This window comes from Rhinatrema bivittatum, chromosome 4 (genome assembly GCF_901001135.1).
Source record: "Rhinatrema bivittatum chromosome 4, aRhiBiv1.1, whole genome shotgun sequence".
In the NCBI taxonomy this organism is placed as follows: Eukaryota; Metazoa; Chordata; class Amphibia; order Gymnophiona; family Rhinatrematidae; genus Rhinatrema; species Rhinatrema bivittatum.
The window spans coordinates 174071360-174094002 of NC_042618.1; the positions used below are offsets into that span (position 1 = coordinate 174071360).

Below are 22643 nucleotides of genomic sequence, written 5' to 3' on the forward strand. Positions count from 1 at the left end.
GGTCTTGGTATTCCACCAAAAATTGGCTCTTAACCGAACACAAAATACAATGAAAAAGAATTGCCTCCTAATTGTCACTTCCTGTAAATTAGGCTAACACTGCCCGGACGTTTAGCTCTATTGATGGAGGATAGTTGTCAGAGAGCCAGTGTATGTGCGTACGTCATTCAAAAACCCTCCTCAAAAGTAGGAAATTAGAACCGAGAATGGCAAACAACTGGAGGCGGAAAGCACGGCAAGACCAAGAGAACAGGAACAAGTGAGCAAGAGGACATGTTGGAGGAGCTGGAATGGAAGGGCAGAGACAGTAGAAGATGGGCTGAAATAGGAGACAAAAAAGGATTTGATGAAGTTGACTTTGACAAACAGACGCTGTGGATTGTACAACATTCAGTCACTGCCTGGATTACAAAAGTAGCCAGATAAGTTTATCCAGCTAACCTTGGAGGGATATTCAGTGGTACAGTATTGAATATAGATGGCTACCTTACAGATAGCTGAATAAGCTTTAGGACAGCTCTGCGGCACGACCAGAGTTAGCCAGATTTGTTATCAGAGGGAGCTGGATAATGTATTCGGTTAACAAATCCTCCCATAAAAACCCCTGGAACGCCTCTGTGTTATGCAGCTAAATTTTAGCCAAGTAATGAGATATTAAAATATTCAAAAGCCAACATTCAGTCGGATAACTTCAGAGTTAGCCAGCCAAATGCCTCTGAATGTTGACCTCTTAGATTAATTCATTTTCATTTATGTTATTTAAATTATATTTTTCCCTTTCTTGCTCAAGGCCACTTATGCTAGTAAATGTAACTCCCTTTTCACTGGGCCAGTGGTGTAGTCCCAACTGATTATTTTGGCTGGCTCCAAGGTTAACATGGTGGGCACAAGGTATACAAGTCCAGATATCATACTGTAATGTAAATAAAGGCCCCAATTTTAAAAGGTGCAATGTGTTAGCACACCAAAGCATGCTTTATTAGTAAATAGTCCCAAACAAAAATAACGGGGCCTGCTTTACAAAGTGCATGTTCTGGCATGTTAACACTTAATGTGCCTTTTTGAATAGGGGAGAACCACTGCCCTAGAACACCGCACACCCTCCTGCTGGGAAGTGCAGATTAGAAAGCAGAGCAAGCTGGACTATTACGGATCCCTATTTAGAAACAACACGCTAGCAGATTACCTAACCTTGGTTGCACAAGCAAAACACGCATAGACCCTACCAAATACAGAATAAGTGATCGCAAATCCCAAAAAGCCAGAATCTGCCTGCTGTTCCACACTGGAGAAAATGAAATGCATTTCCTCCTGTACGGTGCAAAATATAAAGATAGCAGAGATGCACATTTTCCAAAAATAACAGAGAAACACTTCCCACAGAAGAATGAGCAAGAAAAACTCCAGGGAGAACATAACATTCACTTTTATATACTGCCGTCTTCAATCCAAAGGAGACCCAAGGTAGTTTACAGTAATAAGCATAAAATATCTAAAATTACATCTGCAAAACACAAACAAAATATCATCTTTATTCCAAAAGTACATCCATTCTCTACTACAAAAACAGGAGAAAGAGCAATTAAAACAATTAAATATACTGCATCCTGCCACTAGGCCTTAAACGTGAGCTGATTAGATGAAATATGGACCAGCACCAGGACCTCAGAATTGTCTTTGTTATTGTTCTTTCTTTAATCTTTAATTTCATTTTACTGATATCCCTAATATAATTTTTTTCATGCATATTCTTTTTATTTTAACATTTTGTATTACTTTGACAATGCATGCCAGTCAAGTTTCCTGATTCTGAATCTCTTTCAACATAAGAACATGGCATGCTGGGTCAGACCAAGGGTCCATCAAGCCCAGCATCCTGTTTCCAACAGAGGCCAAACCAGGCCACAAGAACCTGGCAAGTACCCAAACAGCAAGAAGATCTCATGCTACGGATGCCAGTAATAGCAGAGGGCATTCCCTAAGTCAACTTCATTAATAGCAGTTAATGGACTTCTCCTCCAAGAACTTATCCAAACCTTTTTTGAACCCAGCTACACTAACTGCACTAACCACATCCTCTGGCAACAAATTCCAGAGCTTTATTGTGCGTTGAGTGAAAAAGAATTTTCTCCGATTAGTCTTAAATGTGCTACTTGCTAACTTCATGGAGTGCCCCTAGTCCTTCTATTATCCTGTCTGCAGGAATCTCTCTCTCACTCTGTCCCTCTCGCTCTCTTAATGCCCCTATGATAAAAAGAGAGAGAGAGAGCGCGTAATGGGGAGGACCAGGGCTCAGACTTAAGAGACTTTTAGTTAAGCCCCCTCCCCCAAAGATTCAGGGTCCCAGCAGCATCACATTCACACCCCCAATTCCCCAGCAGCCTCATACTCACTCCCGCAAAACCAAAGCATCTCACACTCACCCTCCAAACCCCATCAGTCTCACACTCACATCCCCTTAGTCCCATCCCCAATTATCTCACTCACCCCAGACCTCCATCAATCACACACTCAGCCCCCAGATCTCCATCAGCTTCACACTCAACCTCCAGCAGTGTCACATCCTCTATCCAGCCCCAGCCACCTCACACTCACCCCCCCTCCCAAAAAAGGTCCCAGCCATCTCACACTCACAGCTCCAGATCCCATTAATCTCATACTCGCCCCCCCCTCCCCAAACCCCCTGGACTAAGCAGCCTCACGCTGACCCTCTCAGATCTCCAGCCGCCTCAAACTCACTCCCCAGATTCCCAGCCCCTTCACACTCGCCTTCACAGACCCCAGTGACCTCATGCTCATCTCCTGCAGGCCCAAGCCCAGCCTCAGCTACTTCACACTCTGACCTCAGACCCCCCTCCAGCCTCAATGAGTCCCTCGACCCCATCCTCATCCCCACTCCCCAGCAGTGCAGTCTCCCACAGATTTACTTACTGTCACCCAGTGACCTCTCTTTGATTCTCCCTTACTTGATCCTGGTCTACAGCAGAGAGCAGCAGTGCTCAAACGAGCAGCCTCACTCTACCTTGTCTTAGAATTCATCCTCCTTGCCGATGCTTGTGACCTTCCCTCATGGCTTCTACATGCTTACATGCCGCTGCTGATCTGCTTACCACAACAGCTGCTGAATCCTCCCGCCTCCGCAGAGACTCAAAATGGGCTGTGTGGTGCCGCGAAAAAAAACAACGGCTGCCGCTGATGCTCTTCCCACTGCTGACCCTGGCCTAGGCTGCCGCTGAGCCTAATCTCCCGCCTCCGCGCAGGCTCCTCTTGTTCTGTCTTCCTTCCTGCCATCAAGGGCTCTTCTTTCTCTTTTGCCACTGTGTGTCGCTTGCTGGAAGAAGCTTTCTGTGACGGTAGCTGCCGGTCATGGCTGCTTACTATTGGCCCTGCGGGGAATTTTGTCAGTTTGAAAAGTGGGTGGGCCTCGAGCCACTGGTAGCTCCGCCACTGCACTGAGCACTCCCTGCACTGGCAAGGGCCTACTTTCAGAAGCTGCGGAGTAGAAAAAGGATCTGATGCAAACCTTGGATTCTGCCATGGTGGGATCGTGCACACAGTCTCTTGAATAAAAAGTCTCACTCTACGAATGTTTTTTACAATATACTTTACCGAGGTAAAAAAAAAATCAAGTAAAGCAGCGCAGAAATACAAAATATAAAACAGTTCTTCAAGGAATTCACTAGACACACAGTCCCAAGTATTCGCTAGAGAAACTTCAGAATACGTCAGCTTCTCACCCTGCTAACGTGCAGTAGGTGGGATTTGGATTTCTGATGGGGGCCCCCTTCCTCCTTAGAACCTGGTCAGAACACAAGAATGTCTCTTTAATTTCCCCACCTGGAAATTGGTAAACGGTCCTTCCTGGATCCTGCTCCAAGGAAGTTGGCTTACGTGCTGTATGATAAAAGAAAGAGAGGGGAATCAGAAAGAAGACCAGCAAAGGGGTAGCAACAAGGCCTTGGTTTCTTCTTAGCCTGAAATCGGTAGTGGCTGAAAAGCTATGAGACTGTGAGGGCAACAGTTGAGAAAAGGTTTTCTGCAGATGAACACATCTCTTGTACATCCCTCCCCCACCCCCAGCCCACGTATGCAGTTAAAAGTGCTCGTGCCATAGAGTGCGGGGGGAAGTAAAATGTCCACGTGTGGATTTCAAAGCAGGTGCAAAATTATACCCGCAGCTCCTACGGGCCACTGATTTATAAAACCTTCACCGGGAAGAGTGAAAATGACCTCCAAGAGGCGCTATCCTCTCCCCCTCCCCCAATGTACACACACCAAAGAGTACAGCATTGGCCTCTGAGGTTTTCTTTACAGTCTTAGCACTGGAAAACCGATTTGATAAGAGATGATGCCCCAGCTGGTACAGCCCCGCCAGATATCCGAAGAGTTGTGGGCCAGCCAAACAGAGAGGAAGCGGCAAACACAGGATACCAGACACTCCCCATACAATCACGCTGCGGCAAAACAAACCAAACCTAAAGACATCAAGAAGCTCCTCATGAGAGCAGAAGTAAGTAACAGCACATATGTGTTTGCCCGCAAGGCAATGTGGCAGTGGCGACTTGGAGATCTCGCCAAATGGCATTAACTTGGGTATTGGAGCAACCGAGCAGCTTCCGGCTGGGGCAGAGGAGGAATGGACCAGTTGGAAGGCACTAAATTGCCTCCATACCCACGCCAGCAGGACAAGAGTTGGCATGGCAAACTGGGGCCCACTCTACCAGATCTGAGACCTGTGACTGTGCTGAGAAAACAGACCGTGCAACACCTTTTGGCCTGCCCATTGCTGGACGCTGGCCACCGTACAGTGCAGGGATCTTCCTGGAGCCAACTCATGAGTGCTGAAATGTGCCTGTCGGGGAAAGAAATCTGACTCTGGGGGATCGACACAAGAAGCAGCTGACAAGTGCATCCTTCATTAAACTGTAGCACAGCCAGAAACAGCCCATGCTAGAAAGCTGGCATGAGAGGAATTTGGCAGGGGAGAGGGGAGAATGATATGATATGTGGAAGAACCCCAGGGGATATTTAGGAGAGAGAATTCTGTAGCCTATTAAAAGGGAATCTCCCTTCTTGCAGAATGAAAAAATGACATTCTTAAATAAATCCGCCAAACATGTCAGTCCATCACACCCATAGCCATGCCACCACTGGGTATATGGAAAATAGCAATTTGATCAGATGCATTCCCTCATTTGCTGCCGTGGAAGAATGCAGGGGGAAGTTATCTGTTACGGCGCATTCCCTCACTGGCTGCACTGGAGGAATGCAGGAAGATCTCATCTGCTGCATTCCCCTCACTGGTTGCAGTGGAGGAATGCAGGGAGTGGCGATGTCACCTGGTGCATTTTCTCACCCGATGTACCGGAGGAATGCAGGGAGCAGCCATCTCATCTGGCGCATTCCCTCATTTGCTGCACTGCAGGAAAGCAGGGAGCAGCGATCTCATCTGGCGCAGTGCCTCCCTTGCTGCACTGGAGGAATGCAGGGAGCAGCAATCTGACCCCCTTTCCCTCACGCATTGCACTGCCATTTTCATTACTCGTTTAAGAATAAGTAGTTAAGGCCAGAGGAGAACAGCATGAAAGTTGGCCAGGAGCAAGGCATCGGAATTGGCATGCTGCAGGATCCCACCCGGGATGTGGTCTGCACTGCCACCTGGAGGTCCTTCATAGCAGTATGGATCCCACTTTCTAGAGAACGTAAAAGTCTTTTTTTTCTTTCCAAGAACAAGCTCTGAGGGAAACACGTATTGTGTGTTTTTTTTAATGATGCCTTTAAAATTGTCCTTCCAGTGCCCCACATCTCTGCCCCCATGATATCTCCTGAGAGCAGATATCAGGGAGCTGTGCTACCTGAAGTTGTGATTTGCTGATAGAATTACACAGCTCTGAGCCTTCAGATATTGATATTCAATAGCATTTTCCTGTCTCGGTTCTGCTGGGCAGTGGATAAAAGACTGCAATGTACCCATATTTTTCACACTTACCATATGTCCATCTGTCTGTCAAGGATGAGGAAGTGTTCCTTGCCATTTTGCCAGTGACCTGTGCTGGAGAGAGACCATCCACTTCCCTTGACCCAAGGAAAACAATATTTCTTTCTTTGTGTCCTTTTAAAAATTCCGTTTCTTCCAAGGGCAGCAAGAGGAGTTTCAGTGGATACATTATAGCAAGATAGGGGCTGCCAACTCACCCCAGATTGACAGAACAGGCCGCTCCAGTCCTGGTTTTGCCCCATTGCATGCATGGAGTTGTAGTTCTGATGATCCCATTGATGTCCCTTAAACCAGCGGTTCTCAGCCGGTGTGGCACGACACACCAGTGTGTTGCCAAGCACACGCAGGGGTGTTGCCACACTTCCCGGTCCCCCGCTGACCCAGCTGCTCCCCCTGCCCCAGTGAAATAGGTATTCATCCTCTGCTTGAGCTTAAAACGCTGATAGCCTGGATTCAGTGGCATCAGCATGGTCTCTTCTTCCCGCCCCCCCCCCCCCCCCCCCCCCCCCGTGGCCCGGAAGAGGAAGTGGTGTGCAGCGGCCATGTACGAGGGAAGAAAAGACCATGTTAGTGCATGCAGCATCGGCCCGAAGAAGAGAGGCGTGGCCTGAAGAAGAGCAGCGCAAAGCAAAGCAAAAGAGGAACAATGTCAACCCCTGCGGCCAATTTTTATTTATTTATTCATTCATTTATTTATTTATTTATAGACTTTTCTTTGCCGACATTCATGAGGCACATCATACTGGCTTACATTGAACTGAAAGGAGAAAATACAATGAACAGAATAACATGTCATAGTTAAACGCAAATGGTGTAAGATATAAGCATCGTCCTTTCTCGAGGCCGCGAGGGCTGGAAGTGGAGGAGGCTGATGCTGCTAAGGCAGGAAATGGAGGAGGCTGCTGCTGTTTGCTAGTTCGGTGGGGGGAGAGAGAGAGAGAGTGAGTGAGTGAGCAAGCATTTGTGTTTGAGATCATGTGTGTGTGTGTGAGAGGCAGTATGTATGTGAATAAGTGAGTCTGTATGTGTAAGTATGAAAGAGAGTATGTGAGTGTGATTGAGATCCTTTGTGTGTAAGAGAGATAGCATGAATGTAAGTGTATGATTGAGAACCTGTATATGTGTGTGAGAGAGATCATGTGTATGTATGATTAAGAGCCTGTGTGTATAAGAGAGAGAGAATGTGTGTCTGTGTGTGACTGAGTGCTGGTGTAGGTGAGAGAGCATGTGAGAATGTGATTGAGAGCATGTGTGAAAGTGAGAGAAAGAGAGAGCATGCGTGTGTGTGAATGAGAGTCTATGTGTGTATGCAAGTATGTGATTGAAAGCCTGTGTGTGTGTAAGTGTGAAAAGACAGTCAGCATGTGTGTAAATGTGTGTTTAAGAGCCTATATAAGTAAGAGAGAAAAAGCATGTGTATATGTGCGTGATTGAGAGCCAATGTGAGAGAGTGAGCTTGTGTGTGACAGAGAGAGAAGAAAACTGCAAGCAAACCAACCCTCCTGCACAATTCAAAACAATCTCAGGGCACCTGGGTATCAAACATTCCCAGGTATGCAGAGCAAAGCATTTTTTTATCCTTATTTTTCATTATTGGGTCTTTGTGTCTGCTATTTTGACATATTTTATTGGTATCTAGAAATTTTTTATATAAGTTTTTAATTATTGGATGTTCAGCTATTTTGAAATCTGTTCTTTTTGTTATTATGGTTTTACTGCTATTGATTTTATATTTCTTAATTTGTTTTATGAGGACTGGTAATGTTTCTCTTTTTCCTTTGTTACACTGCATACATTCTCTCTGGCGTGTTGCGGTTTCCAGTTCAGTTTTTTCTGCATGTTTCTAGTTATTCTTTATGGTCTCTTTATTCTTTGTTAGGTGAGGGTCTGCACATTTGACTGAGGTGAGGTTTTCTGCTGGTGTGCAGTTTCTGTGTAGGACTCTATATCAGCCTGGCTTGGTCCGTTTTCCTAATAGGAGGTGTATTGGTGTCTTAAGGCCTGGTGTAACATTTTCAGTGTTGCCTTTTCTTAGGTAAAGTGGTTACTGTTTGAGTGCTGGAAATTGGTGCTGTTTTGGTATGGAATGTTTACTATTTATGCAGTTTCTGTTCAGACAGAATACGTATCTTTTCCTTGTATCATTCTTATCAATAAAAAACAAAACTGAACTTTTATTTTTTATTTCCACCATGAATTGTAATGAGCAGTGTGTCACATGTGTGAGCGTGGTCTGTCAGGTGTGTCACGATGGGAAAAAGGTTGAAAACCACTATCTTAGACAATCAGAAGTGCAGCTCCATGCATGCAATGGGGCAAAAGCAGGACTGGATCAGCCTGTTTGGTCGACCTGGGGTGAGCTGGCAATCCTATAGCAAGAAGGTGCCTGGGTTAGAGGCAAGAATTTTTAGTGAAATGAAATCCTGGAAAGTTTGCCACTGGTCTTCTGTGTGATTTGGGCAAGTTAATTTATTTCCTTTGTAACAGGTTAGCCAACCATATTTGGGCAATAATAATTAAAATAGCATTGTTCCATTGCATTCCTTCCCATTGCAAGTTATCATGGAAATTCAGCATGAAAAGGGAGATGTGGCTGCATCTGTGGAATTCGTCTTTTGAAACGCTTTAATTGTAAAACTCTTTAGCATTCAGCTTGGATGAAAGATGCTCTTTAAAGAGGCTTGCAAAGCTCAGTCCGTTTTCAGTGCTTTGTGTGTTCTGTATCCTTCTTTCTTTCGTTCTTCCTCCTCTGTATTCCCTGTGATAACATAACCTTGTGCAGCAAGCTGGGCAAGTGCTGTCTTCGGCAGTCCCTTGCAGTCGAGGGTGCCTACCTGTAGTCCAGAGACGGCCGCTGAGGCCCACCCTGGGCTCGACGGACTCTGATGCATCCTGGGCACTTGTTTCTCAGGCGGCTGGGTGACCCCTCTGGGTGGTTGCTTCGGACTGCATCATCGTGCCAACCCTGCCTACTCCTTCCGCCGTCGTAAGGTTTCGAAACTGTCCGAGGAAACTCCAGCAAGCATTGCAGCTCAGATTCTGTTTTTGTATGGGTAATTTAAAACCATGTGTTTTAAAACAAGTGTCAGACAGCTCTGGGCTTTCTTAAACAGTCTATTCAATTTCAGCACCAGATTCTGTTTCTTTTCACGGATGTCTTTCTGCTCTGTTAAACAGACGAAATTCAAAAAAGCCACAGGGTACTTAAGGTTCCCCCTTTTAATAACAGAGGACCATGTAAGTGAGGAGATTAGAGGCGCCTTGTGCTGACTGAATGGATGGGAGGAAGAGCGCACGACACAGGCCACCATGGGGGCGAATGAAGCTCAAAGGCAAGGATCAGAGCAAATGAGATTAAGAAATATGTTTTCCTCTCCATAAATAACTGCCTGGCCTTGAAAGGAAACATTAATGGATTATACGGTTGGAGGAAGAGGAAAGAAAAACTGAAATTCCAGCATAGCTGAAGGTTATTGTTTCACAGAACCAATCGCCCTGCTTGCAGAATGTCATCTGTCAAGTGCGCCAGCCCCCAGCTCCCAATGGCCATGGGTACGTCTGGGCTTTTCCGCGTAGCAGGGCCGCCTCCACTGTAACCATAAATTAAGGAACAACCATAAATTAAGGAGAAACGCGAGACAGTCTGCCCTGAAAACAAAATTTTGGACCTGTGCGGTAAAGGAAATCATTGTTAAATAAATCAATAAAATGTTCAGTATTTTAGTTTACAACTGAGATCCACGGGAGGCTAAAAAGATTCAAACCAAAAGCAGGGACCCAGAGATACGAAGGGACCACCACGTACATTCCACAGGAAGCCAATCTGGCCAGCAGGGGCCTTTTACCCCGGGTGGGGCCTTTGTTGCCTGGGGGTTCATACCCACCCACCCCCCCACCACCACCACCACCACTTTGGAAGGAGAGGGAAACGGACTTCCGTGGCAAGAGGGAAAGAGGGAGGGAAAGAGACTTCCGTGGCAAGTCTGTGGGCGGAGCTTGGATCTGAATGGGTTATTTCACATCTCTCAGCAAAGGCCGCACCCTCTTTTATTCCCAGGGGGAGCAGGGAAAGAGGCTCTTCCTTCTCATAGCTGCCTTTTCAGAAGATCCACCAGCATTCTGCCGGTGGATCTTCTGGGAGGAAGGGAAGTGGCTGGGAAACGTGCTGGCTTGTTGGAGAGAGAGCTTGATATGTGTCCAAAGCTGCCGATAGTCAGATGGCTAACGTAGCAGAATGGGCTTGCTGTTTTTATGTTTGCTGGGGGCTGGACATATGGTCTTGAAGAGTCACTATGTATTGTGCTGTTTTGCGGTTTGTAGGCAGCTGGCCCAGCAGGTCTGCCAGAGCATCTTTGCCAGGTGAGCGTGACATCCGGCTACCTGCCAGGAAGTGATATATGAGCTGGCATTTAACATGACAGAAGATCCCTTACAGAAAGATGCTCTGATGTCACCCAAGACCTCTCAGGTTCTCTGTGCCATCCACATCGTGCACGGCTTTACTCTTCTTCCTCTGGTGTTCAGTATGCCCATTTTCCTAAATCCGACCAAGTCCTCTGAGCAGGAACGAGGGTCGGCAGTGTCTCCGTCCTTGCTAGGAGACCCAGAAGAGGCAGCCCTATCAAGTCAAGCCACTTGGTCATAATTAAGCCAACCATCCCTGAAACATCACACCAGAACAGAAATGACAAAACATTGAATGTAATTTGCCTACAAAATAATATTCATTTTCAATTTAAAACCGGTTCTTTCTGTTACCGCATGAGTTCACAGTGTGATGAGCTCAAGGTTTAATGTCACAAATTAAGATCAGAAATAAGCAATTTTTTTTTTTGTCGCCCAACGACGGCACATTTAACTATTCAGCGGGCGCAGCTCTGCCGCATCTGAGACACATCACAAGAGCATCGTTCTTTCTGTCATTGTCCTCTCAAGGGGGAAGTCACCAGTAAAGGTTGTTTACCAAGTTGATTCCAGAAATATAAGTGGGGCAGCGTTGCCTTTGGTTTCTGGAGGTTGACATTCTTTTGCAGAGCGGATTAAGGATAATTACTGTACTCGAGTAATTTATTTGCAGTTTGTCAGTCCATGTTAGCGATTAATAACTGAGGACTAGCAGGATTTCCATAGCACAGTCTGAAGGAGTTTCTTTGTAACCTTGGAATATTAGGTCTGTTAAGAAGCAGCAGAGCTGGTAATGAGTTGCTGAAGCATCTGCCGAGCTGTTGTAACTCCATGTCACAATGAGATTGGAGTCCACTCTTGGTTTTCTACTTTCCACTACAATTTTCTTGGCTGCCAGGGGGCATCACAGGGCAACCCAGAACTGGCTTAGCTGATCCTGGGTATTGTGGAGCTAGTTGTTAACCCGAGTCAGCTGACTGTAAGAAGATCTATCAAGTGTAGAATGTCAACTTTAAAAAAATTAAAAATAAAATAAAAGTTTGTGAACCGGTTTGACAAACTTGCAAGAAGTCTACAGGTTTCTCAAATTAGCAACTTCTTTAAAAAGAAAATCAAATTGAAAACCCTCCGATCTGAGTTAGAGCAGATTTTCCCAACTGAGGGGTTTGCAGCAAACATATATCCCTGTGAATCCGCAGCAAGGCTCTGTTGAATGTGGTTAACTGTTCTTCAGGTTTGCTAGTGAAATTTCAGCAAATTGCCCAGAAAATTCTAAAATTCCATTCAATTTGAATCAAGACTGATATCCTCCTAATTCTAGTTCAGCTTTGATTTCTTTCCACACATCTCTAGTCACGAGACATACAGGAGAGAGGCAAGCAGGGTGAGTAATATGCTGAGGGGGTCATTTTGGGTTTGGGTTTTATGATTACCTATTCTAATCTGAGCTCAAGTTGAGTTGCAATAGAAAGGTCCTTGCCCATGACGGCTTTTGATCTAAATTGATATCTGAGGGTTAAGTGGCTTGCCCATCTTCACAAGGAATGTCAGTTGGTGAAGTGACCTTTGAACCTTGGCTTCCCTGCTTCTCTGCTGTTAGCCATTAGGCCACGCTTCCACTTGTAGCTTCCATCATTGGAGCAAAATGTCTTTGTAGAGAAATTTGTGAGGAAGAAAATCAACAAGAACAGAAAGTTGCAATTGATAAGCTAACTTGAGATTATAAAATGATGAACTTTGGAAAGGAGATCGGTTTCTCTGTTTGCTCTGTGGTGAGTTATCGGAAAGGCCTCCTCTGCAAACTGCAGTCTGATGTCTGTCACTCTTGCTGTCGGATTTGGTTGTTTTCAGGACTGTCCTGGATAACAGATTTGCTGAAACTTTGAAAGATTTTCCCAGTCACGGCTGATTGCTAGACAAACCTATTTTGAAGATGTCAGTGCATCCCTACATGACAAGGCACTGTGATGCATAAGCGAAGCTAACCTGATGAGGAAGTTAGGAGTGAGACAGGGACGGTTGCTTTCAAATGGGCACGCGAGTGCACATATACATGTGTGTGCCATCGCACGCCCAGATACCCGACGATTTTATAACATGCGCGCTCCACCCTGCCCCTTTTTTGGCCGACGTGAGATATTCATGCACCGGCACTTGTGCGCGCATCTGGCTGCCTTATAAAATCGGGTGCACACGTGCAAGTACATAAGAACATAAAATATTGCCATGCTGGGTCAGCCCATGGGCTCCACCTTAACCAGAGTGGAACCAAGTTGCTGGCACTAACTTTCAAAAAAGAGATAGAGCAGCTTTTAAACTAGAACAAGGGGGAAAGCCAACAGTCACTCAGCAGTGCATGGTTTGGAGCAATGTATCCTTGAAGGATACTAATGGAACAGGAGAGTTAGGGCATCCCAACAGAGAGGTTCCAATAAAAGAAAACGTAGCCCATGTGCCTATATGTAAAAAATCACTGAAGCTAATGATTTCTAAATTATCCCTAACAACTGAAAAGCAGGTTATTAATACTAACAAAAAACACACTTCGAAATGTATATATGCCAGAAGTCTAAGACGTAAGATGGGAGAATTAGAGTGTATAGCAGTAAATGATGAGATTGACATAATTGGCATCACAGAGACTTGGTGGAAGGAGGATAACCAATGGGACAGAGCTATATCAGGGTACAAATGATATCGCAATAATAGGGAGGATCAACTTGGTGGGGGTGTGGCACTTTATGTCCGGGAGGGTATAGAGTCCAACAGGATAAAGATCATACAAGAGACTAAATGCTCAGTAGAATCTATATGGTTAGAAATCCCATGTGTGTTGGGTAAGAGTATAGTGATAGGAGTATACTACCGTTCACCTGGACAAAATGGTCAGACAGATGATGAAATGCTAAGAGAAATCAGGGAAGCTAACCAATTTATCAGTGCAATAATAATGGAAGATTTCAATTACCCCAATATTGACTGGGTAAATGTAACATCAGGACTTGCTAGAGACATAAAGTTCCTGGATATAATAAATGACTGCTTCATGGAGCAATTAGTTCAGGAACCAACAAGAGAGGGAGCTATTTTAGATTTAATTCTTAGTGGAACACAGGATTTCGTGAGAGAGGTAACGGTGGTGGGGCCATTTGGCAATAGTGATCATAACATGATTAAATTTAAACTAATAACTGGAAAGGGACAATAAGTAAATCTACAGCTCTAATGCTAAACTTTCAAAAGGGAAACCTTGATAAAATGAGGAAAATAGAAAAAAACCGAAAGGTGCAGCTGCAAAGGTTAAAAGTATTCAACAAGCATGGACATTGTTTAAAAATACGATCCTAGAGGCACAGTCCAGATATATTCCACGCATTAAGAAAGGTGGAAGGAAGGCAAAACGATTACCGTCATGGTTAAAAGGTGAGGTGAAAGAGGCTATTTTAGCAAAAAAAAACATCCTTCAAAAATTGGAAGAAGGATCCATCTGAAGAAAATAGGATAAAACATAAGCATTGTCAAGTTAAGTGTAAAACATTGATAAGACAGGCGAAGAGAGAATTTGAAATTAAGTTGGCCATAGAGGCAAAAACTCACTGTAAAAACTTTTTAAAATATATCCGAAGCAAGAAATCTGTGAGGGAGTCGGTTGGACCATTAGATGACCGAGGGGTTAAAGGGGCTCTTAGGGAAGATAAGGCCATTGCAGAAAGACTAAATGAATTCTTTGCTTCCGTGTTTACTAATGAGGATGTTGGGGAGATACCAGTTCCGGAGATGGTTTTCAGGGGTGATGAGTCAGACGAACTAAACCAAATCATTTTGAACCGGGAAGATGTAGTAGGCCAGATTGACAAACTAAAGAGTAGCAAATCACCTGGACCGGATGGTATGCATCCTAGGGTACTAAAGGAACTAAAAAATGAAATTTCTGATCTATAATGTTAAAATTTGTAACCTATCATTAAAATCAACCATTATACCTGAAGACTGGAAGATGGCCAATGTAACCCCAATATTTAAAAAGGGCTCCAGGGGTGATCCGGGTAACTATAGACCAGTGAGCCTGACTTCAGTGCCGGGAAAAGTAGTGGAAACTATTCTAAAGATCAAAATCATAGAGCATATAGAAAGACATGGTTTAATGGAACACAGTCAACATGGATTTACCCAAGGGAAGTCTTGCCTAACAAATCTGCTTCATTTTTTTTAAGGGGTTAATAAACATGTGGATAAAGGTGAACCAGTAGATGTAGTGTATTTGGATTTTCAGAAGGCTTCTAAGATTTTCAGAGAGGCTTCTAAGAAAACTAAAAAGCCATGGGATAGGAGGCGATGTCCTTTCGTGGATTACAAATTGGTTAAAAGACAGGAAACAGAGAGTAGGATTAAATGGTCAATTTTCGCAGTGGAAAAGGGTAAACAGTGGCATGCCTCAAGGATCTGTACTTGGACCGGTGCTTTTCAATATATATATAAATGATCTGGAAAGGAATACGACAAGTGAGGTTATCAAATTTGCGGATGATACAAAATTATTCAGAGTAGTTAAATCACAAGCGGATTGTGATACATTACAGGAGGAACTTGCAAGACTGGAAGATTGGGCATCCAAATGGCAGATGAAATTTAATGTGGACAAGTACAAGGTGTTGCACATAGGGAAAAATAAACCTTGCTGTAGTTACACGATGTTAGGTTCCATATTAGGAACTACCACCCAGGAAAAAGATCTAGGCATCATAGTGGATAATTGTTGGCTCAGTGTGCCGCAGCAGTCAAAAAAGCAAACAGAATGTTAGGAATTATTAGGAAGGGAATGGTTAATAGAACGGAAAATGTCATAATGCCTCTGTATCGCTCCATGGTGAGACCGCACCTTGAATACTGTGTACAATTGTGGTCGCCTCATCTCAAAAAAGATATAGTTGCGATGGAAAAGGTACAGAGAAGGGCAACCAAAATGATAAAGGGGTTGGAACAGCTCCCCTATGAGGAAAGGCTGAAGAGGTTAGAACTTTTCAGCTTGGAGAAGAGACGGCTGAGGGGGGATATGATAGAGGTCTTTAAAATCATGAGAGGTCTAGAACGGGTAGATGTGAATCTGTTATTTACACTTTCAGATAATAGAAGGACTAGGGGGCATTCCATGAAGTTAGCAAGTAGAACATTTAAGACTAATTGGAGGAAGTTCTTTTTTACTCAACGCACAATAAAGCTCTGGAATTTGTTGCCAGAGGATGTGGTTAGTGCAGTTAGTGTAGCTGGGTTCAAAAAAGGTTTGGATTAGTTCTTGGAGGAGAAGTCCATTAATGGCTATTAATCAATTTTACTTAGGGAATAGCCACTGCTATTAATTGCATCAGTAGCATGGGATCTTCTTGATGTTTGGGTAATTACCAGGTTCTTGTGGCCTGGTTTGGCCTCTGTTGGAAACAGGATGCTGGGCTTGATGGGCACCCATCTTCTGATTTCAGCGCGCGTCCAGCTTTTAAATTTTCCTTTTAGATTATATCACACTATGATGTACCTAACCGTGTGACATCCTTAAGCTTTCTGACATGCCAACAATGGCTGCATTGCACATTGGCTCCTCTGTTAAAGAAACCAATCGAGAATTTGGATGAGCAGACAAACGTGGCCCTTCACACACAGGGCCTGCATTGACTGCTTTGTTGAAGTTCCTGTGACAGAGGAAAAGCTTCTTGTACCCTGGCACCATCTCACCCTTGGAAGTTATGTCCTGCACTGGAAGTGCCCACTGTAGTGCTTCTGAAGTTTCCCTCCACCTCTCCCAGTGCCAGAGTTGCCCCCAGACATGAGGATGCAGCATTGACAGCCAAAGCTACAAAAAAAAGACTCCAGCAAAGCCATAGTCATGGCAACCAGATGGGGCTTTATTTTCCTGGCCTTTCCTGAAATAATTTGTGTACTGCAAAACACAATTCATAACCACAGCAGGTGTCTTAACAAATGTGAAGAGCAAAAAAAACAAACCTTCAGAAGCTGAACAATGGACTGACTGGGTCTCTTTCAGAAATCATATTTTTATTACTGTTGAAAATTGCCGCTTTTCATTCCGTCCTGTCAGCCTCTCCGTGTCTCCGGCCAGCGAAAGGCTGGCAGTGATGGCATGCCAAGAAGCAGGGCAAGAAAGTCGGTGTCACTTACTGTTGCCACCCGGGCCCGGGCCAGCTCAAATGGGCGGATTCCGTCCTGGTTTTGCCCCATTGCATGCAGGGAGATAAGCAGGGGGCATCGTTAGCTATGGGCACGTGGGGGGCCTGTGCCCCGAGTCTGCTTGAGGTGGCCCCAGTCCCAGCTCTCTCCTCCTCAATACAAATTACAGTGCCCCCAGCAAAAAAAAAGAAAAACAAAATACAGTGGCTCGTGAGTGTGGCTGACCAGCCTGTCCAGAGAGCAGCAGGTAATACGGACATGGGGAAGAGTCATGAGGTCAAAGCAAAAGCTAGGGACATAGTCAAAGTACCATCAGTCATTCTTTTCCCCAATCCCAGCTCATCCCCTCCAGTGTCCTCTCTGCTCCTTCGCTCCCCCCCCCCCTTGCATGTCCCCATCACGTTCTCTCAACTTCCCCCCTCTTTTCTTTCACATTCTCCTAATCTCATCTTCCTTCTCTCCCTTTCTTATCCTCTTTTCCCCTTCCCCTCCTTACGCCCTCTCTTTTAACCCTCTGCCTGCTCCACGCCCTACATCCCTCTTAGTTTGCTCTGCTCCTCATTCTCAGGCTGAAGGCTCTGCAGCACATGGACCCAGGATTAATGCATTAGTAAAGTTTTTATTTATAAGATGGTTCCTGACTTGAGAACTTTCTGTTCTATTATCTGCAGTGCATAACAGAGGACAAAAGGCATAAAAATTGAATGAGAGCAGTCATATATTTTTAAGACAGTGCAATTGGCAAGGATCTGTATAACCCCCAGAGGCATTGATGACAATAATTCATAGACTGTATTTTATAGTTTGTAATTGTTGTGTAATATAATTATGTTTTAACTTTGCTGTGGACCACCACAATTGTATACAGAGTGACAGTATATAAATAAATAAAAACATAAAAAGCTTACTTCCAAACCAAAGATACAGATGTGGTCTTTGCACCATAGAATCCTTCCAGAACAGCACAACACAATGTAGATAGATTATCAATTTTGTTTTGGCCTCCGTGCCAAATTAATGCTGGGAATACCTGTGAGTTGTCCCAGCACTCATTTTAAGTCCCTTGAGGATCGATTTGGATCCTCAGGGGTGGGGCCATATAGTAAACTATCTGTATGCTAGAGTTAGCTCTTTCTCTCTCTCTCTCTGAGCTATTCTGTGGCTCTGTGAGTAAAACCCCACCCTCTGAACTGAGCAGATCCCAGTTCAAAATCATAAAGTATACATTTTTCCCTGACTTGCATATCTCCTTAGCCCATCCTTCTCTGTTCCCCTCCCAATTCCTATCCTTCCAATCCCAGCAGGTTCCTCTTCACCCTCCTTAGAAAGATCCTTTTCTCTGCAGGTTTAGTTCATTCATCCCTTCACTGCACCTATCCTTGTCACGGACAGGCTTAGCTCAGCTCTGAATTTGTGATTTCCCCTCCTTCACAGCTTGGATCACTTTTTTGCTCTGCCCTCCATGAGCTCCAGCACATCTCTTTTTGCTGTAACTGTTCCTACCTCCACATCCCTGGAAGTACTTCTCCTGGCACTAACAGATTCCAGGCCAGACCGAGTCCCCTGCCTGCAGAGTCCACATAAGATACTCCAACACCTGGGCTTATCCTCAGCCCTGGCAGTTCAGTAACCTGAATCTCACCAGTGCCAAGGCTACGACTGCATCTGGAGCTTCCTGCCCTCATCTACGAAACCCCAGAGTGGGATAGAGCGGGGGAATATATATATTTTTTTTAATTTTTGTGAAAAAGGGGAACCTCACAGCCCCTCTCAATATTGGAGTTGCCAAGGGGGAGCAATTTTTGAGAGATAGATTTTCAGTCTATGGTATCACATGTCACTACAATCTCCTCCCTCTTCCCTATACTTTCAGTAAATAGCCTTATTTACCCCTTTCAAAAGGCCCTTACGTGACCCCGGATCGCAGTCTGCGGCGATCCTGGGGGCTTCCAGTGTAGCTCGCTAAGAGCTACACTGGAAGCTCCTGGGATTACTACAGACTGAGATCCCAGGCCATATATGAGTCTAGTGGAAGGTACTGGGTGAGTGGGAGGCCTTGGCGGGGATGGCAGAATGGGGGTTGGAGGGTGACGACTTTGCACTATTTGGTTTAATTTTTTTCCAGGGGGAGGGCAGAGGCCTGGAGGATCTGGGCCACAAAGGGTTTGTAACATTTGAGATGGTGGGGGGGGGGGGGGGAAATCAGGCTGGGGGCCCACAGTAATTCTTTTTTTTTTTTTAATGTACTGGATTGTCATTTAACTGGACAGCTTTGAAGATATCTAGGGTTGTGCAAGAGTAAAAAAAATTGTTTTGTTTTTCGTTTCACTTTCAGGAGGTTTTTTTCCCCCATGAATTTTGATTCGTTTAATGTTTGATTTGTTTCTTTCATTAAAAAGAAAAAAAGCAAATAGGGCCTACCAACTCCATCATGCATCCCTCCCACCCAGAAAAATGCCGGGGCCAGGATCCTCCCCCAGCCCTTACTTACCCGTTCCGGTGGGGATCCGAGGCCCAGGCATCAGGACCTGACCGGCCATGCTTCGGTTACCCAATGGATCAAGTGATTAATTTTTCAGGGGGTTCTATACCTGCTCGGGTCTTGGCCAAGTCTCCAGTGTCGAGCGCAGGCCTAAGCCACAGCCCTTGTTTAATTTGTGGGGCTCCTCAATTCATTTCGTGGCCCCCCCCCAAACGAAATGAATTTCCCCATATTTGTTGCATTTTGCAAATTCATTAAAACAATTGCACATCCCTAAAGTTATCCAGTTAAGAGGCTGCTTATCCAGCCACACAAGCCGTGTATAACTTTAGATCTGCTCTGAAGCAGGTCTAAACTTGTCCAGAGAACTTAATCAGTTATTATTGAAAATTGTCTGAGATGGCCGGATAAGTCAATCATGACCTCGAAATGTCTCTTTTTTTTTAATCTGACTAAACTATAGCCAGATAATGACTTATCCAGCTATAATTTAGTTGGATAAGTGGCCGAATATGGGAAACTTATTACTTAGTGCCTTATCACTCTAATGCCTGAGGTGAGTTACAAAACCTCAGGGATAGGGGGTGGTGAGTGGAAGATCAATACAGGCTTGTACCCCAAGTCTTTCTAGAAATACCTCTGGAGATAAGATCTGATATCCCTAAGTAAAATAGAAACTCTCTGCATGCAATGGGTGCAAATCCAAGGCTGCATCAGCCTATTTGGATCAAGCTGGATGAGGAGGCAGCAATAGCGTGACTAGGGGTGATCAGGGCTGGTGGAAGCACTAGATGGACTAGGCTGCTGCCTAGAGTGCCACCGGTCTGGAAACGGTGATGGCATAGCTTCTCCTTCCCGCCCGCCTGCAAGAGGAAGTGGTAGATCCGTGTGGGCGGGAAGAAGGAGAGGTCATGCAGTCGTGGCCAGAAGCAGAGGAAAAAATGGCACATCCCTTGCGCAGGAAGAGGAAACATTGGCCCTAGGCCCGTGCATTGTTGGAGCGCTGGAGAAGCAACAGCATGCCATTCCTCCCCCTCCCCTGCAGATGCAGAAAACAGTGCTGCATTAGTCCCTGCGGCCTCAAGAAAAGGAGGCTGCCCACTAGACTTCTGCCTTTGATGGAAGGAAGTGAATATGTCTGATGGGAGCATTATGTCTGTGTGTGTGAAAGCATGTCTGTGTGTATATATATGTGAGAGCATGTATATATACGACAGCATGTCTATCTGTGTGGGAGTATGTGTGTGGGAGTATGTCCATATGTATGAGAGCAGGTCTGTGTGTGTGTACGTGAGAGCATGCCTGTGTGTATGTGTGTGAGAGCATGTCTGTCTCTGTGTGTTTGTGTGAGAGCATGTCTTCTGTGTGTGTATGTGTGTGTGTGCGTGAGAGAGAGAGAGAAAGAGCATGTTCTGTGGTTCAGCATGTGTGAATATATGAGAGAGAGGAGAAAAACTGTGAGCAACAATACCTCTCCTCTCCTCTTTCCTGCTAATCCATGACAATCTCAGGGCATCTGGAAATCAAAAGATCCCAGGTATGGAAAGCAGGGTGTTTTATCCTTTTTTAAGTTTTAAGTATTGGGTGGTGTATGTGTCTGCTGTTTTGAAATATTTGATTGGTCTCTAGAAAATTTATATGAGCTTTATACAGTATTATTGGATGGTAATCTATTTGTCAGCTGTTTTGAAATATTCTTTTAATTAGTATGGTTTTACTTCTATCAATATTTTTTATTTCCTTATTTTATTATTTAATTTTTTATGAAGAATTGTTAAGTTTCTGTTTTTCCATTGTTGCACTGTATACATGGTCTGACTTGTTGCGGTTTACAGTTCAGTTTTTGTCTGCACATTTGTATTACTACTTTATGATCACTTTATTCTGCATTTATTGAGGGTCTGTTTGTATTTTTCATGTGTGACAGAGTTGACATATTATGCTAGTGTGTAGGGATCTATAGCAGTTTGGCATTTTCTGTTTTCCTAATAGTAGGTGTATTGGTATTTTAGGGCCCAGTGTAATAATTGCAGTGTTGCTTTTTCATAAGTAGGGATGTTAGGCAGTTATTGCAGTTTTGGTATGGGAGATTTACTATATTGAAATTGGTATTGAAATTGGTATTTTAGGGCCCAGTGTAATAATTGCAGTGTTGCTTTTTCATAAGTAGGGATGTTAGGCAGTTATTGCAGTTTTGGTATGGGAGATTTACTATATTGAAATTGTAATTCAATTTACTCCTGGCTTTCTGAGGACCAAGCCCATACCAAACTCACATTGCAATAAACTTAATTCCAATTGTCTTTTTTTACTTTTTTGTTGGGTTTTACAGCATTGCATGTAGATAAAATATACATGTGATATTTTTACCTCAGAAGATTGTACTTTAAATGTTCTGGTTCATATAAAATCTACTATAAATGCATAATTTTTAAATGTGTGTGGGGAGGGTGTAATGGGGGAGGGGTGCCGCAGGCTGTAAGTTTTATGCCTAGGGTGCCTAATACCTTCTCCAAATGTCTGACCTAGGGAACTCTTGTATTTTCCTCTTTCTTTCTCTGTTAGGTACATGATCACATCTCTGGACCGCACACACGCTGGCTTCTATCGCTGTGTTGTCCGCAACCGGATGGGAGCCCTGCTACAGAGGCAAACAGAAGTCCAGGTGGCATGTAAGTGATGTTGTCCTTCATGGTTTCAAAGGAGCCAGGGTCCTGTTTGACACGCAGTAAAGCAGAAGAGCAAGCTAAGGATAAGCGTTAAGGTTCTCAGCTGGCTCTGGGAAAACTGGTGCCCTGTCACTGACTGCGGTTGTCAGCCATGTGCTGTGCAGGGAATGAGTTGGGAGTCTCAGTCCAGGGGGTCTCACATCTTGAAAGCCTGCCGTCACAGCTAAGCATCAGTGCTGAGCTTTCAGCGAAACATTGTGTTATTCTGGCTGTCTGCTAATGACAGCGATGCATAATGGGATATCGCTCCAGGGAACCAGCGCTGCAGCATAGCAGGTCAACAAGTCACCTGTGCTGAAACGCCATTTTCCTAGCGTGTGGCAGATGGACTCAGGACCAATGGGTATAGTGTGCTCCTGAGAGCAGTTGGAGACGGAGTCAGATTTCAATCTGACGTCAGCACCCAGTACATATACCCCTGCAGGAAGCTCTGCTCTTCAGTATTTCTCCGTCTCCATAGCAGTTCGGGACTCTATACATGCTTGCACAGCGTTAGAGTATTCAAACCAAAGAAAATTCCAAACAAGAAGAAATCTTACCTCTACAGAATGGCCACATTCTCCTGCGATGATACCTACGGGTCCCTCCCCGTTGAGAATTCATGAGGTGATTTCCGAGATCCCTCAGAGGTAGGCCTCGCTCCGGCAGCCGGTTCCTGGCGTGGACTTAGCCCCTAGCAATGGGAGTGGCTGAGAGGCAGCGGGTGCAACACCGAGCGTGGCGGCGAAGGTGCTTTCCCTCTCCCCCGGCAACCGGAGACTGCCCAGAACGAAACCGGGACACGCTGAGACAAGGTAAGATAGAAAACTCTAAAAGTCTCCGAGGCTTGGAAAGCTGAACAGATCACCAG

General features: G+C 44.7%; 1 protein-coding gene across 4 annotated transcripts in view; it reads left to right on the top strand.

The window, feature by feature from the left end:
- Positions 1-22643, top strand: part of SDK2 (sidekick cell adhesion molecule 2) — a 577803-nt gene that overhangs the window by 364936 nt on the left and 190224 nt on the right. For all 4 annotated transcript variants that reach the window (XM_029599248.1, XM_029599249.1, XM_029599250.1 and 1 more), the window contains exon 3: positions 21630-21736. In XM_029599248.1, the coding sequence (XP_029455108.1) occupies positions 21630-21736 (107 nt within the window). The remainder of the gene's footprint in view (positions 1-21629; positions 21737-22643) is intronic.